Source organism: Fonsecaea multimorphosa (assembly GCF_000836435.1).
Source record: "Fonsecaea multimorphosa CBS 102226 unplaced genomic scaffold supercont1.33, whole genome shotgun sequence".
Lineage (NCBI taxonomy): Eukaryota > Fungi > Ascomycota > Eurotiomycetes > Chaetothyriales > Herpotrichiellaceae > Fonsecaea > Fonsecaea multimorphosa.
The window spans coordinates 85,219-101,220 of record NW_015971667.1 but is presented as its reverse complement, the minus strand read 5'-3'; the positions used below and the strand labels follow the sequence as shown (position 1 = coordinate 101,220).

Below are 16,002 nucleotides of genomic sequence, written 5' to 3'. Positions count from 1 at the left end.
TGAGATTGTGGAGGGAACAGATGAGCAAATCAAAAACTCGCCTGCTTGATGGGGCGCAAGATGAGGCTAGTGAGGCTTGCAGCTGGTTGACGGTGAATCCGGGGGTGTCAATGAGATGTGCTCACTGCAAACGAACTCTACAAGGTATTATTCTCGTCGTGAGATGAAGGGAGGGAGACATCCGCTGCGACAGCCTTTACCTATGTGCCTACCTAGGTATGCTCTGCTGGACTGATTCATTTCAACTACGGCAGGGGGTATGCAGCTAGAGTGAGCGAGAAATCGTCGTGGTGACTTCTCTGTCATTACCCTGAACGAGTGAGAACATGTTGAAGATGCAATACATGCAATGTCTGAGGCGTGTGCCGTCGCTGGTATGTACAGACCATGGTCTATCCACTCCTCTCACAGCCTTTGTGTTGTATGAGCACAGGGGAACATCTCGGATATGGACCGCGATTCTACATCCCGACCCATTCTGCAGCCAGATCCCAAAGAAGCGTGTCACACAAGACAGATCAAGACCATTTGAGAACTGGTCTGTTCGAGCCTGGTCTTCCGGGTCTTGAAGGTCCATTTCCATCCGACAAAAGAAGGGGGGAAACTGCTGCTGGGTTGGCGTCTACGCGTCGTCCGCGCGTTCCACCACAGACAAGGAATGCCGGACCCGCGCACTCAACAATGGAGCTTGAAACAATAACAAGATGAGGATTTCGTGCCGTGGTAATGGACCTCTGAGCACTGTCTGTTGGCCTGCATGAGGCTGCACTTTTCATGCCTTCCCTATCGCGCAGTCCTCGGCACTCACAATGGCGTCTTCTTCACCATGGCAGGTGAGAAGCTCGGAAAGAATCTACATTGCGCTTCTACTTGTCTGTCTCTTTTACATCCTACTATCCAGCGGCATATTGAAACATGCCGAAGCAATCGTCAGGCCTGCCTGGAAAGCTCCTACGTTCGGCGAATCCTCGAATGATATCGGTGATGACGTGGAGGAAAACGGCTCGGCTGTTCTCAATGTCAACCTTGGTGAAGAGAAGGATGAATTGTTATCACTCCCAACCGTGGCAGATTTGAATGAAGAGAAAATGGATGCGGTAGGGCCGTACATCGCCGCCATAATGGACCCAAGCAACACGGATTTCGACCGCCTTCAATGTCCCCGGCCTCTCAAGGACCGATATAAGATGTTGCGTCCGAAAGAGAGCCTCCCTCACGATACCCATAAACCACGGGGGAAACGGTACATTTTCGCACTCAACCTATACCAGTGTGCTTACGTGCTCCCCCGCCTTTTGGGATCGGTTGTCGAAGCCATGCGTTTTCTCGGTCCGGAAGACTGCGTCCTGTCCATTGTCGGTGGCCGCTCCGACGATGGTACAACAGAGATACTGGTCGCACTGGAGGACGAGGTCGCGGCCTTGAATGTAACCTACTACTTCCGGACGAGTGACATCGACCCCCTGGAAAAAGGTCGCGATCGGGTGACCCAGCTCGCAAAGCTGCGGAATTTGGCACTGGCTCCGCTCATAACCCAGCAAGACAAATATGCAAAGGAGACGTCTGTTATCTTCTTGAACGACGTGTCCATCTGCACGGATGACATCTTGGAACTCGTTTATCAGAAACAGCACCAACGGGCGGACATGGTATGTGCCATGGACTGGAACAACAACGGAGACACCTTCTACGACTCGTGGATCGGCCGCAGCATGAACGGCGACCTGTTTGTGGAGATCCCTCAGAGCGGATCGTTCGAGTTCTCTCGCAACCTGTTCTGGAATGACGAAAAGGCCCGCACTCATGTTGACGACAAGCTTCCCCTGCAAGTCTTTTCCTGCTGGAACGGCGCCGTGGCGTTCAAGGCAGAGCCTTTCCTGACGCACAGCATCAGGTTTCGCGCGGCCTACAAGGGCGAATGCTATGCCGGCGAGCCGACATTGTTCTGCAAAGACATGTGGGCCCTGGGGCTCGGCCGGATCGCGATGATCCCGAGTGTCAACGTCGGATACAACGATGCACAATCGCGAGAGGTTAAAGCAAAGCACGGATACGCTTCGGGAAATGTCCAACAGACGGAACATGATATGGGACTGTCGACAGAGATCGAATGGCAGAACTCACCCCCTCAGCTGGTCAAGTGTCAGCCTGATTGGACACATTCTTCATGGGCACCGTGGGATGAGGCAGTCCGGGAACATGTTCCCTTTGACTGGTCGCGATCGGGATATTTCAATGCCAAAAAGCCCTTTGATAAGGAGCTGGAGTTTGAGAACGACGGGAAAGATGAGGTGGAGGGCACCACGGTACGCTGGAGACGGTGGCTTGGGCGTCTCAGATGATAGTAGTCAAAGTGGTGAATGTGAAAGTTGGTGTTTGAGAGTCTCACCAGAAAAACGAAGATCCAAGCTTCTATCTCTCCATCGATTGTTCTTGGATGTAGAGATTAGAACAATAAGCCCGCCTCCTCCTGACGCTGAAGAAACGTGTGAGGTACAAATATGTACGTCCAAGAGGCCTTCTTTAAGGAGCCGTTGTTAGTCACGTTTCGACGAGCAATTTTCGCGGAACTTGAGCGTCCGCCACTTTACGCGAGTCCGCGTCTTCTACACTCCAAGGTACATTTTCCCCCGCCTTATACCTTTGCCCACCAAGTCCTACTCGCCGCTCGTCGTACACCCAAGTCATCGCGAAATGCCCCTCAACACTCTGCGGCTCAATCACCAAAAGTCCTCCCATCCCAATGACCGGATCGTCTTCATCAAGCCCCTCCCGCGGCCGCCGGCCGATCAGGCATCCTACGACCTCGCCGACACGTTTTTGAGGGCCATCGCCGCGCAATGCCTCCCGCTCATGAAGAACCACTACCTCTCCGTCACCACGCTGGAAGAGTACGAGCCCAACCCGGAGTTCATCGGGAGGAATTTCAACAACGGCGAAATCATCCAGCTGGTGCTGCAGAGCAAAAGTGGCGGCTGGGTTCCCTTCAACATGGTGCAGATGGTCATGATGCACGAGTTGGCACACAACACGCATATGAATCACGGGCGGGATTTCTGGAAGACAAGAAATCTCTACGCGGAAGAGATGAAGGCCCTGTGGGCACGGGGTTACACGGGTGAGGGATTCTGGGGCAGCGGACGGACGTTGAGTGATTTGGGCAGTGTCATGGGCAACAACGTTTTGGGGAGCGAGGAGTTGCAAGGGTTGCCACTTTGCGGAGGGACATTTCGGAGTCGCAACCGCAACGGAAGAAAACGCAAGGCCCGAAAGGACAACAGGCCGGAATTGACCTGGAAGGAGAAGAGAGACCGGCGGATCGAGAGGAAATTCGGCAAGAACGGCGTGGCGCTCGGCCAGGATGAAGAAGCCCGTTTGAGCCTGGAGATCAACCGCAGGGGACCTATCGGGGGCAAGCCCCGGGTCGCGCAGAGTAAACGAGGGCGGGAGCTGAGAGCTGCTGCGGCATTGGCTCGGTTCGAGACGAACAAGCAGGAAGTCGAAGAGCTCCAACACGCCGGGGAAGAAGGTGACGAGGATGAAGACGTCTACGAGGACGCGGATGATGATGACGGCGAAGAAGATGCCAAGGACATCAACGGCCAGAGAATGCTGGATGGTCAAGGCCGTGGGATGATCCGGGTCTGTGGCGACAATGAGGATACGGAAGACCCCATCAATGTCCAACGTGAATTACAAGACCTGAATTCCCTCGATCGTTATTTCAAACCCTTTCAACCCGACAAGGGAGGATCGGATGGTGTCCAGAAGACCAAAGAGTCGGCCTCGGCGGACAAACCTTCGATACCACCATCGAGTAATTTGACGGCAACGCTAGAATCTGACACGAAGGACGACGGCGGTCAAGGTTCAGGGGAAAGGGACCCGGGGAAACAGCAGCCGCTGCAAATGACAGGAACACTACCACCACCGAAAGTGTCGAGTCATCCGCCCCATGATTCGGCCTCAACACGATCTTCAAAGGATGCCTCGCCCGTTCTGAAACTCAGACCAGCCACGACAACTTCCGCGGCGCGGATTCAGGAATCCTCCCCGTCCGCCCCGACTCCCAGCTCCGGCTCAGCCAAAGTACCCACCTCATCCAACTCAGCCTCATCCTCGATATCCTGCCCGATCTGCTCACTCGAAAACCCCCGCCTCAGCGCAACCTGCATGGCATGTTCGCACGTGCTCGACACCCGCAAGGACCCCAGACACTGGTCGTGTCAGAGCGCGACGTGCAGAGATAACCAAAGCGGGTATGTGAATGCTGGCGATGCGGGCGTCTGTGGGATTTGTGGGACGAAGAAGCCCGATGGATAGATTGGGTTGGCGCTTTTTGAGCCTGTGAACCTTTGACCCTGACTTGAGCGACTACTCAACGCAGTATATACGGCTCCGAGGGTCCGGGCGTGCTTTACCTTGGGTAGAATACGGCAGAGGAATGTATATCAGATGGTCTGGCTGGATGGCGGGTGATTCGATTAATTGATTGAGCGAGCGGGCGGATCGGTCGGTGATTTCGGTTTCGCGCCGAACAACTTGCAAGGCTGGTTTGGTATTATGTATACCTAGGTACCTAGGTATGTATGAAAATAGGATGTGACGACACGATACGATACGATACCCAGTGGGCCATGATGATAGTATCAGTGAGGGAGAGAAACTGTACGGAAGACACGGCAAGGATTGATAGTGGAGTATGGTAGAACAACATACCTACTCGGTGGTATGTACTCCGTACCTGGCAACAGTACCTCGTAGATACCTAGATACCTAGGTACATAGCTACTACTCGTAGGTTACATGGGTACCTAGATATGCTAGCATGATGGAGCTGTATTACTTTAGACTTTAGTTCATTTGCCGCTTTCACTCTCAAATGGGTCACTCGGAGTCGGCATTTTCACACACACATGCGACCTCTCTCACGCCCCAAACCACCGCGTCAGCAAGCAGCAGTGACTCGGACACCCCTCATTGTACCGAGCACAGGCAATGAGTTGCGCCTTTGCTTCTGATCAGGTCGATCACAACACCGACTTGAGCTTTGCCCAGCCTCACGCGCCGCACTTGCTCGGGCGTTTTCAAGGGGGTTTTGATTGATCCAAACAAGACACCGAATGCTCGTGTGCACATTTAGCCAGCAGTGGGCTTTTTATCCCGCGAAATGTGTGGTTTTCTCGCTTCTCGGAGAGAGATATCGCCGGAGGGAAGATTACCGTCGAGCTTCGCACCCACTGAGAATCATCATCTTCCCAGATTATGAAGAGTGTCTGCGAAAAGCCTGGCAGCCGAGCATGGGGAGACAAGATAACGCAGAGTCACATTCCCGGGTGGATAAGCTGCTGCTTGGCCTCGAAGTTGCATGCGTAGTGGCAGCTTGGATATTCTTGACCAGACGGGTGGGCCACAATGGTGCAGGTGTCGTGTCGCGACCGTCCATAGCGAGTATGGATGGAGGTAGTGAATACTTAGAGCAATGAAGCTCGTTCTCTTGAGGAGAGCCGAGTGCCCGCGGACATAGAGGTGCTGTCTGACACCTACCTCAACAGATGAGTGGCTCGCAGGCACTCCCAAACTCAGTAACCTGTTGCCGCCAACGTACAAACCGCTTCGTGGCCCTTCCAACAATCCAGCAAGCCACACACCCGCTCTCCACATCCATACTTACACCTCACTTTGCCCCAGTAGCCACATACGGAGCAGAACCAGCGCTGTGGCTTGGCCATGAGTGAGTTGTTCCCCGTGCGCATGGCGAACGTGCCATCGCCCTGGCTGTTGTCATCAAGTGTTTTTGCCCGCGCGGCAACGTAACTTAGCGGAGGTTCGGACAGGAGCGCTTGCATGACGCGTTCTGATGGCATCTTGGGAATATCCAGTGTGCGGAGCAGCGGATCGCGGTCCAGAGCTGGGTCATAGGCTGGAGGTGGTGGTTGACCCGCTGACGGAGATGAGGTTGGTTGTTGTTTATCTCGGGATGTAGTAGGCGACTTGAAAGGTGTTGTTGGCGAGGCTGGGTCTGAGGGTTCCATAGATGGAGGAGCATCAGGCATTTCGACATCAACATTGTTGGCGCTTTCGCCTCCTGTGGCCTTCGCAGGCTTGGATTTGGCATGCTTCAACGAGCTCCGACGTTGGGAAGCTCCTTTCTGGGCAGTCGTCGACGGAGTGTCGTTGGCAGCAGCACTGCGCCTCCTAGGATCCGTCGCCGACTTCTGGGTCTGGTCCTGTCTCGCTTGACCTTTCGCACTTGTGGCAGGGGGTACATTGGCAGCACTGCCATAGACATTCACCCCGGCTTCCTCGTCCGCAAGATAATGCTGGAATGTCCTGTTGTAGGCGAGAATCCGTCTCACATTTTGTGTGGTCTTCCTCTCTTTCCCCCTCGCGCCCTCTCGTTTAGGTATCGGAATATTGGCCTCGCGGTAATTTTCCTTGTTCAAGTCATTCAGTCGCTGTTGGATGGCCTTTTCTTGCTTCGCAGAGAGTTTATGTGCAGGCGCATGTACTACTGCTCCGTCACGGCCGCGTTTGCGGGAGCCCAGCTGGACGGCAGGGATGGGGGCCACATTGTCGGGGACGTAGGTCCAGCCATGAGAAGCGCGGGCGGTGGTGGTGACTGGTAATTCTTCTATCAAAGGCATGCCGGCGTAGAGACGAGGAAGTTGGTGGTTAAAGTGACGGGAGGCGGTTGTTCGTTGCCAGGATTGATCTCACCATCGGTTTTGTCTGACTGAAAAATATCCTAGTGCAAGCCAGTGGCAAGCTGGCAAGCGGGCTGCTCACTGACTCGAGAATAAAAATATGCCCTGTCAGACAGAAAAGAATCGACTCTCCACCAAAATATACTAGACGACGCGCACCCGCGATCTCAATTACGAACTCCAGGCCACCTTTCAAGAGTCCCAATTCTTTTGCCGTCAGAATTCCTACAGCGTCCCAGAGAGGATTGCAGAATGCATACAACAAGATGACGGTTCTTTCAGACCTCCGCGAGCTGTACTCCCTTAACACTCTAGATACGCGATTCACGAATTCCTCCTCAACACCCCTGAAGTCCGCGAACGGGGTGCCGTCCAAACAAGCAGTAAGAGATGGAAAGACACAACCCGCAGATGCTTCGCCGCCACGATGGAGGACCACCGAGTTCTACATATACCTCGTCATCTTCTTGTTTTGCGTCCCACAGATGTACTGGGCTGTAGTCAGTGTCTCACAGCGTAAGAAGTTCAGACCTCCACACCGAAGCCGGAAGACAGTAGATTTGACAGATTTGAACAATAGCTGGTTCCCCAAACTACTCCAAATATGAACATCTACTATCTCCAGGCTGGCTATTTGGTCGGAAGGTGGTAGGTCACAAGAAACACAAGGAAAAGTGTGTGGCTTGCCAGGCTTATACAGAGTGCAGGACAACTCCGACGGGCAATATGCTGGTTTTCGAGACAACATCCCATATTTGGCAGCTCTAATTGTTTTGCATCCTCTCCTTCGCCGGGCCTATGAACGTCTGACCCTGACGAGTCCACCAACATCAAATGGCAGTGCCAATTCGCACCCTTCACTTAGCCAGTCGACAGCTGAGTCCCGGCTTCGACACCGTCTGGCCTTCGACTTTGGCTCTGCATTGATCTACATTGTTGCGTTGAACGGCTTCTCGGTCTTCAAAATCCTCGTAATCCTTTTCATCAACTTCAAGATTGCTACAGCCCTTCCGCGCAATACAATACCGGTCGCGACGTGGATTTTCAACATCGCCATTCTCTTCGCCAATGAACTTGCTCAAGGCTACCGATACTCGGTCATGGCCGAGGCCCTCGTGCCTTTCTTTTCCCCCGCGGCCGATTGGAGCAAATTCTTGGATTCTTATGGCGGGCTCAATCCACGTTGGGAGGTCCTTTTCAATATCACTGTGTTACGAATGATTTCTTTCAATTTTGACTATTACTGGTCGTTAGATCGTTCGAGAGCAGGAAGCCCTATCGAGGTATGTTGCGAATGGCTGACAGATGTTCTGACTCTTAACTGCAGTTGCTGACCATGTTAAGAAGAAGCAGCTCGATCCCTCTGCTCTCTCCGAAAGAGACCGGGTCAAGATGCCAGCTCCGGCATCAGCCTATACCTCGTTTCGTACATACTTCGCTTATGTATTATATCCGCCTCTTTATCTGGCCGGCCCGATTCTGACTTTCAATGATTACATCTCCCAATCCACCTATCGACCACCGTCCGTGACGACGAGAAGAACCGCTCTTTACGGGATTAGACTTTTGATCACAATGTTTTGCATGGAGTTTCTCATACACACCGCCTACATGGTTGCCATTTCGAAGGCCTCGCCGGACTGGTCTGCATATACGCCGTTTCAACTCAGTATGCTTGCTTATTTCAACCTGCAACACATCTGGCTGAAGTTAATGATCCCCTGGCGCTTCTTCAGATTCTGGGCTCTCGTGGATGGTATTGATCCACCAGAAAACATGGTTCGATGCATGAGCGACAATTATTCTGCATTAGGCTTCTGGCGCTCGTGGCACCGGAGCTTCAACAGATGGACGGTTCGCTACGTCTACGTGCCACTTGGAGGCGGGCCTGGAGGGGGATCAGGCAGAGTGCGCGGCATACTCAACATGCTGGCAGTCTTCACTTTCGTGGCCCTGTGGCATGATATTCAACTACGACTCCTGTTGTGGGGTTGGTTGATTGTGCTTTTCGTGTTACCGGAAGTTCTTGCGACCATGGCGTTCCCAGCATCAAAATGGAAGAATCGGCCGAATGCATACCGCGTCATATGTGGGATCGGGGCGGTCATCAATATTCTGATGTTGATGACTGCGAATCTAGTTGGTTTTGCTTTGGGCCTGGATGGATTGATGGGACTTGTGAATGGCATTTTTAGCAGCTGGCAGGGCGCCTTGTTTATGCTCGGGGCCTGCAGTGCGTTGTTTGTCGGAGTTCAGGTGATGTTTGAACATCGCGAAGAGGAGAAACGCAACGGAATCAATCTGAAATGTTGAGGCTGGTGGAGGGTCTAAACAATCGGCGGCCACTCTATCTTGCGAGAAGTCATAGCATGGTTGGAGAAGATCACTGCCCAACACCAAGAACTTACTCAACTCATACATTGCTGTGTCCCATTGCTGACTGCCGGAGCTTCACGTGACAATTTGGCTCTTTCGCCCGAGCTTGTCGGGCGAGAAGCACTGGTGGAGATGCTTAAAAATGGCTGACCAAGAGGCAAATGATGCGAGTACGCTCGCTATAGACTTTCACTAAACGGATCTGACGTTCGATTGTCGCTCAGCACTTGAGAATGTCGGGCAACCTTGCCGCTGCAATGCTCGATATAGACGTGGGCCGCACGATGTACGCCCTGATTACTTATGCTGGGTCTTCATCACGAGCAGGTATAAGTTGAGAAAATTTCCCCGCAGTTGTAGATAAAGCTGAATACATACCTGGTAAGTGGTTTGTTGCATTGACGTGACACTAGGTCGAGATTCACAATAGATTCGGAGTGTTCCCCAAGTGCGCAGATTCGAATTCCAAGTCATGTCTATCCAGGTATGTCAGACTTGGTTTGCGAATTGAATCTAAATGAAATCTTCCAGATGATGCTAACGGTTGATCTCTGGGCTCAAAAGAGTACGAAGGAGAATCCCATCCCGGCCAAGCTGTTCAACGAGAAGGGCGAACTGCAAAGACCGGTAGCTCAGTTCCGCAACCAAATCTCACGCGAAGCGGGCGCAAGATTCCCTCCTGAAAAGGGGAGATATCATCTCTACGTCTCGTACGCATGTCCATGGGCGCACAGGACCTTGATCGTCCGCAAACTCAAGGGCCTCGAGTCCATCATTTCCGTCACCTCAGTCCATTACAACATGTCCCTCGTCGACAGCTGGCGCTTCGTGGGTCCCGATGAATCCTTGCCCATGGAAGACGTGACGCCAGACCCTCTACACTCGGACGTGACACGTCTGAAGGAGCTCTACTACCGTGCCGAGCCCAACTACACGGGCCGATTCACGGTGCCCATGCTGTGGGACAAGAAGACGGAGTCAATCGTGAGCAACGAAAGTAGCGAGATTATCCGCATGTTGTATACAGAGTTCGATCAGTTTTTACCAAAGGAGAAGCAAAAAGTCGACCTCTATCCCGAGGAGTTGAGAGCCAAGATCGACGAGGTCAACGGGTGGACTTATGATAATATCAACAACGGCGTCTAGTGAGTGCAAGCCCCTCCCTTCATATCGTCTGTCCATGTTCAGGTCTATTCCTCTTTCCGCGATGCGAGACCAAGGGCCACTGATGACCGACTCTCCACCCGCAGCAAATGCGGCCTCGCCCAAACCCAGTCCGCCTACCACTCCGCCGTGACGGCGCTCTTCGCGTCACTGGACCAAGTCGAGCAGCATCTCTCTTCCACCTCCCAAGACGGACCCTATTACTTCGGCGCCTCCCTCACCGAAGCCGACGTCCGTCTCTACGTGACCATCATCCGCTTCGACCCGGTCTACGTCTCGCTCTTCAAGACCAACCGCGCCATGATCCGCACCCACTACCCGCACATCCACCGCTGGGTGCGGCATCTGTACTGGACCGTCGACGCCTTCGGGAGTACCACCAGCTTCGAACACATCAAGGGCCACTACTTTACCAGTCTGACCTTGCTGAATCCCAGCGGCATTGTCCCCGAGGGGCCCCTGCCGGATATTGTGGGGTTGGGCGAGGACAGGTAGAGGAGTCTTGACCCGTGGTTGCAATCATCAGAAAAGAAAGGAAAGAAGGTGCCCGGTCTGAGGTGCCCATTTATCTATATTTGCTGGATTTCGGAAATGTAGGCAGGGGCTATTTTAACGACGAAGAGGGCCAATTTGGCGGTCAAGGGAGAGATCTGACCTGTGCCAGTGCAGCGTAACTCGTCTTGTGTGGAATGGAGACCAGGACTCCCGGCGTCTCACTATGGGCGCGAGGGTGAGGGAACAAACAACTATACAGATTGACAGGTGCTTTGATCATTGATCAATGATAGTCCTTCGGAGTCGAGGCCGATTTCTCGTTGTGCCGAATGTGCACAATAAAACAGCATATCTCTCGATATATGTAGGATCAATATGATATGGCATGTACCGGGATGCAGCATTCATTGACTTTTATCCGCATGCATATACAACAAACATTACAAATTCGGGCCCCCCTACAAGGTGGCCGTCTCCAGTCGCTTAAGCCCCCCCTCAGCCGCCCCGATTCCCCATCCTAATGCAACTGAATGACATGGGACTGGGGATTAAAGGCCATGAAGCCTCGGATTTATGTACTAGGTACCCTCGCGCCCGGAGGTAGCCTGGAAGGCTGAGCCAAACTCCGCGACGTGCCTCAGACAACCACTTGAAGAGGGGGGGGGGGGGGGGGGGGGGGGGAGGGGGTTCTCCAGCCTTGTTTTGTCTACGTTAGGCTAATTCACTTGCTTATTATGGAGGAAATGGGTACTATTGGTGCTTGTTATGCAGTGAAGAAGCATATCAACATTGTAAGGGTAGTAGACGGGAACAGACCTTGTCATAGGGGACCTACCTAGGTAAGTACTCGGGTACCCGTATAAGAGGTTATGTATCTCTCGGCTGGAGCGGGAAGAACGAAATGGACGGTTTCTACAGCAGATTCTGCAAAGTCTTGCGTCGATTTGCGATCAGGTCCTGGGAGTCGAGCATTCACTCAAAGCCAACGAAACTCACTGGGCAAGGGATTCTCCGAGTACCAAGACGGTTCAGTTCCAGCACAAGCAACAACAATATGGCGCGCTCTTTTGACTTTTCGACCACAGGGACATCCGTGGCAGAGATGTTCGCTCCAGCGATCAAGGGCAAGACCATCCTCATCACAGGGGTGAACAAGGGCGGGCTCGGGGGCAAGATGGTCGAGATCCTCAGCGCGCACGCGCCCAAGACGCTCATCCTCGCGAGCCGCACGCCGGCCAAGATCCAGGAGATCGTCGACGAGGCGCGCTCCAAGTCGCCGGACACGACGTACATTGCCGTTCCGCTGGACCTCTCGTCGCAGGAGTCGTGCCGCAGCGCTGCCCATGCCATCATCTCAAACGCCCAGGTCGAGAAGATTGACATCGTCTTCAACAACGCCGCGGTCATGAGTATTCCGACTCGAACACTCAGCCCGGAAGGGATCGAGTTGCAATTCGCCACCAACCACATCGGCCACTTCCTGTTGACGAACCTGCTCATGCCCAAGATCCTCGCGGCAGCAAAGTCCAGCCCCAGGGGTAGCACGCGCATCGTCAACGTCTCGTCCCGCGGCGTCGCCTACAGCGGTGTTCGATTCTCGGACATCAACTTTGACAAGGAGATCGGGAGCCTGCCCAAGGCCGAGCAACCGGACTTTGCGGCCCTGGCAGCGACCGGCCGACCGGTCGAGCTCAATGAGACGTACAACCCCGTCGTGGCCTACGGGCAATCCAAGTCGGCCAACGTGCTGTTCGCGCTCGGGCTCACCGCGCGCCTGTACGAAGAGTACGGCGTGCTGAGTTTCGCCCTGCACCCCGGCGCGATCATGACGGAGCTCAGCCGCGAGTACCCGCCCGAGGCCCTCGCGGCCATTGTCGAAAAATTCAAGTCCGAATTCAAGACCGTCGATCAGGGCTGCGCCACGTCCTTGGTCGCAGGGCTGGACGATACCCTCGCGCCAGCCAACGTCAAGGACGGCAGCGGCATCTACTTGAGCGACGGACAGATCGCGCAGGCTCCGGCGTGGGCGCAGAATCCGAAACTGGCGGAGCAGCTGTGGGAGCTGAGCGAGAAGCTGGTCGGACAGAGGTTTGAGTACTGAGCGCAAGGTCACCGGTGCTCGACTGTGTGATAGAGGACCAATCCCAAAGTTGTATTTAAGGAGAAGCAAAACCGCTGAGAGCTGCACTCGCATCGGAAACTGTGCCAAGGGCCGCTATTCGTGGCACTAGCTCCCTATATGACCCTATATCAAGAAACAGCCGGTGAACTCAGGCTGTCCAGCATTATGTCAGTACTACCTACATGTCGAAGGCCTTGATATTTTACCATACTGTTTGTTGACGTGTACGCCCACCACACATCAATCGGAAATTGGGAAGAGACCCAGACTTAAGACTTTTTGTCGAAAGATTTGTCGTGCAATTCAAATGCCTGCATCACGCTCCCAATACCTCCTTGACTGCCCTCCAGCTGGGGATCTCGCCGAAGCCGCTCGGCTGAGTGATGACTTTTGCGCGACACCACTCCTTCAGCGTGTCAATGCTGTGTTCCCGCCCATACCCGGTCTCTTTGGCGCCTCCGAAGGGAATCCCCAGTATGTTCCGGAAGTAGTTGTTGACATAGACCAGCCCGACGTCGACCTTCTTTGAGAAGCGCCAACATCGGTCGCTGTTCTGGCTAAAGACGATGCTCGTCAGGCCGTATCTGGATTCGTTGACAATGTCGATGGCTTCGTCCTCCGTTTCAAACGGTGTGACCGTCACAAGCACGCCAAACATCTCCTCCTGGGCGATAACCATGTCCCTCTTCACGTCGGTGATCAGGGTGGGCGGCACGAAGAAGCCGTTCTTGCAGGCCGGGTCGTCTGGCAGCTGACCCTGGGCCGCGATCTTGACTTTTCCTTCTTTTTCGAGATCCTTGGCCTTTTGCAGGTAGCCAAGCACCCTCTCTTGCTGTGCCTTGCTGACCTGTGGTCCCAGGTGGGTGGTCGGGTCCAGACCGTTTCCGGACTTGAGCTTTTTCACTCCAGTAGCGAGCTTGTCGCAGAATTGATTGTACACCCCTTTTTGAACCAAGATTCTTGACGATGCAGTGCACGCCTCGCCTTTGTTGAAGAATGCTCCTTCGAGGGCATACCCGACTGCACGATCAAGATTCTCGACGTCGTCAAAGACGACGAAGGCATTCTTACCACCCAGTTCGAGCACCACAGGCGTCACTGTCTTCGCGGCTGTCTCGGCCACCTTTGCGCCGGCCACAGTTGAGCCTGTGAATGACACCATCTTTACGAGGTCGTGCTTGATCAGTGCCGTGGGGACTTCAGGCCCGAGGCCTGGCACAACCTGAATCACGTCCGGGGGCAGGACTTGGGAGATGATCTCACACATCCTGAGCACCGTCAAGGGAGCCTGCTCTCCGGGCTTGATGATCATGACGTTCCCCGCCGCAAGGGCTGGAGCCGTCTTTCCCCCAAAATGGATTGGCGGCCAGTTGAAGGGCAGAATGCCCGCGCAGACCCCGAACGGCTCGTAGATCACTGTCGCGTTGACGCTGCCTCGCTGGTGGAATTCGCCGGGCAGCTTGTCACAGATACTGGCAAAGAACCGAAAGATGTTGACGAGAAAGCTGATGTCGAACGAAAGAGCATCCTGCTTGGGCTTGCCGTTCTCCAAGCACAGCAACTCGGCCAGCTCGTCCTTGTGGGGCTCCAGTGCATCGGCGCATTTGAAGAGGAAGGCGCTTCGATCCGCTGGCGAGCGCCACCGCCAGTCGTTGTCGTATGCTTTCTGCGCGGCGCGGACGGCGGCGTCGACTTGAGCGGGCGTCCCTGCTTGGAGATTGGTGATCACTTCGCCGGTCGCTGGGTTATGGACTGGGAATTGCAGCGAGGAGTCGTCGGAGGAATAGCGCACTTTTAGAATCTCGGGATACGGGGGAGGCATGGCTGTCCAGTTGGGAATGGAGCTGAGGGACACCTTTGTGCACACCTTTGTGCTGTAGATTTGATGGGAGGGGCCCGAGCGATTGTCCTCTTCTCGTTTCTCTTTCTGAAACCGGGCTTTGCCGATGTACTTCATGGGCAGCTCAGCGACTATTCATGGTATATATCAGAAACAGTTGTGTTGTCATGACGTGTCTCCGGATCATGAGATGGATCTGACACTGCGGAGATGGCGAGACGCATTCTCCAATGAGGCCTCTCATACGCATGTCTATCTCGGCATATATCCGTAGACCCTCGCCGTTCTCATTGGAGCCATGAGGCAGAGGACAGTGGATGGCGTAACGCATATCTGTCATCGGAGCTGCGTTCCTCCTTACCTAGGTATGTTCAGGGCTGGACTGTGAGGATGAGGAGGGTCAGTGTGAATTGAGGGTTCACTGTCTACCTGATACTCTAGTGCTGGAATCCCTGAACAGCTCTTGTAAGCCCCAAATGCACCTCCCTAATTCAGACTGAGACGCTGTTCCTTCTCGAAGCGAATCGCTTATGCTGTCCTTACCTACGGCGGCTGCCCAACTGTTTCTTGAGAGTTTCAACAATTTGAGGCCGAAGATATTCTGACCGCGGCGGTCGTTAATCTCTAGGCTCTTTGCACGGTCATATTCCATATCCACTCCCGGCATCTGCTCGAAACACCGTCTCTGACCCGCCCCTCTTTTGACTTTTTGCTCAATATGTGTGTGATACCCGATCCTATCAATGGGAGTTGTGTGGACCGGGTGGTTGTTGTAAACGAGTCTAGGCTCCTGCAGCTCTGCTTACATACTGTCCCTGCCCTGAGGCCCGAGGGCAAGGGAAACGTTGCAGTGGGGCCAGAGCGTCTCTTCCCTGTTGCTCGCTGCTAAAGGGTTTCGCTGAGAAGACAGGAAAAGAGATAAGACCGGTGTGGAGGGGAGGTGCCGGGGCTCCGAACCACCGCTGCTCGCGCCGTTCACGGTTTGCAGAGCCTTGCCTTTAACAGAGATCAGGGCTTGTAAACATCAGCTAGCTAAGCTGAATCCCAGTCGGATCCGCCGGACGGTGGAATTACTCGATACGTATTTATTTTGTCGTCGACAATGCTCGCCAAGCCCGGCTTCTCGAAACTCTAGATGGGAGACGATTAGGGAGCTGGGAAGTACAAGATCCCGGTTGACGATGTTAGGCTCCGCGCGACTCACTCAGCAGACCCCGCCCTGTAGTGATTACAGATCTTGTTGCCAAAAACACTATTTATCACCGGCGGTGCGCTATTCACAGTCCGCGTTTAGAAGA

General features: G+C 54.0%; 7 protein-coding genes across 7 annotated transcripts; 5 read left to right on the top strand and 2 right to left on the bottom strand.

Moving 5' to 3' along the window:
• Positions 1–809: 809 nt before the first annotated feature.
• On the top strand, positions 810–2,342 carry Z520_10832 (uncharacterized protein; the record flags this gene model as incomplete). Its single annotated transcript, XM_016781324.1, has 1 exon — positions 810–2,342. One exon carries the CDS (start codon positions 810–812, stop codon positions 2,340–2,342), a length of 1,533 nt encoding a protein of 510 aa, XP_016627536.1.
• Positions 2,343–2,694: 352 nt separating this feature from the next.
• Z520_10831 (uncharacterized protein) lies at positions 2,695–4,323 on the top strand (the record flags this gene model as incomplete). Its single annotated transcript, XM_016781323.1, has 1 exon — positions 2,695–4,323. The coding sequence occupies one exon, from the start codon at positions 2,695–2,697 to the stop codon at positions 4,321–4,323; it is 1,629 nt and encodes a 542-aa protein (XP_016627535.1).
• A 1,259-nt stretch (positions 4,324–5,582) lies between these two features.
• Z520_10830 (uncharacterized protein) lies at positions 5,583–6,647 on the bottom strand (the record flags this gene model as incomplete). The annotated part of the gene is made up of 1 exon (XM_016781322.1): positions 5,583–6,647. The coding sequence occupies one exon, from the start codon at positions 6,645–6,647 to the stop codon at positions 5,583–5,585; it is 1,065 nt and encodes a 354-aa protein (XP_016627534.1).
• Positions 6,648–6,973: 326 nt separating this feature from the next.
• Positions 6,974–9,020, top strand: Z520_10829 (uncharacterized protein; the record flags this gene model as incomplete). Its single annotated transcript, XM_016781321.1, has 4 exons — positions 6,974–7,223; positions 7,288–7,355; positions 7,415–7,990; positions 8,052–9,020. 4 exons carry the CDS (start codon positions 6,974–6,976, stop codon positions 9,018–9,020), a joined length of 1,863 nt encoding a protein of 620 aa, XP_016627533.1.
• A 549-nt stretch (positions 9,021–9,569) lies between these two features.
• Positions 9,570–10,742, top strand: Z520_10828 (uncharacterized protein; the record flags this gene model as incomplete). The annotated part of the gene is made up of 2 exons (XM_016781320.1): positions 9,570–10,228; positions 10,334–10,742. 2 exons carry the CDS (start codon positions 9,570–9,572, stop codon positions 10,740–10,742), a joined length of 1,068 nt encoding a protein of 355 aa, XP_016627532.1.
• A 1,054-nt stretch (positions 10,743–11,796) lies between these two features.
• On the top strand, positions 11,797–12,843 carry Z520_10827 (uncharacterized protein; the record flags this gene model as incomplete). The annotated part of the gene is made up of 1 exon (XM_016781319.1): positions 11,797–12,843. One exon carries the CDS (start codon positions 11,797–11,799, stop codon positions 12,841–12,843), a length of 1,047 nt encoding a protein of 348 aa, XP_016627531.1.
• A 337-nt stretch (positions 12,844–13,180) lies between these two features.
• On the bottom strand, positions 13,181–14,821 carry Z520_10826 (uncharacterized protein; the record flags this gene model as incomplete). The annotated part of the gene is made up of 1 exon (XM_016781318.1): positions 13,181–14,821. One exon carries the CDS (start codon positions 14,819–14,821, stop codon positions 13,181–13,183), a length of 1,641 nt encoding a protein of 546 aa, XP_016627530.1.
• Between the last annotated feature and the right edge of the window lie 1,181 nt (positions 14,822–16,002).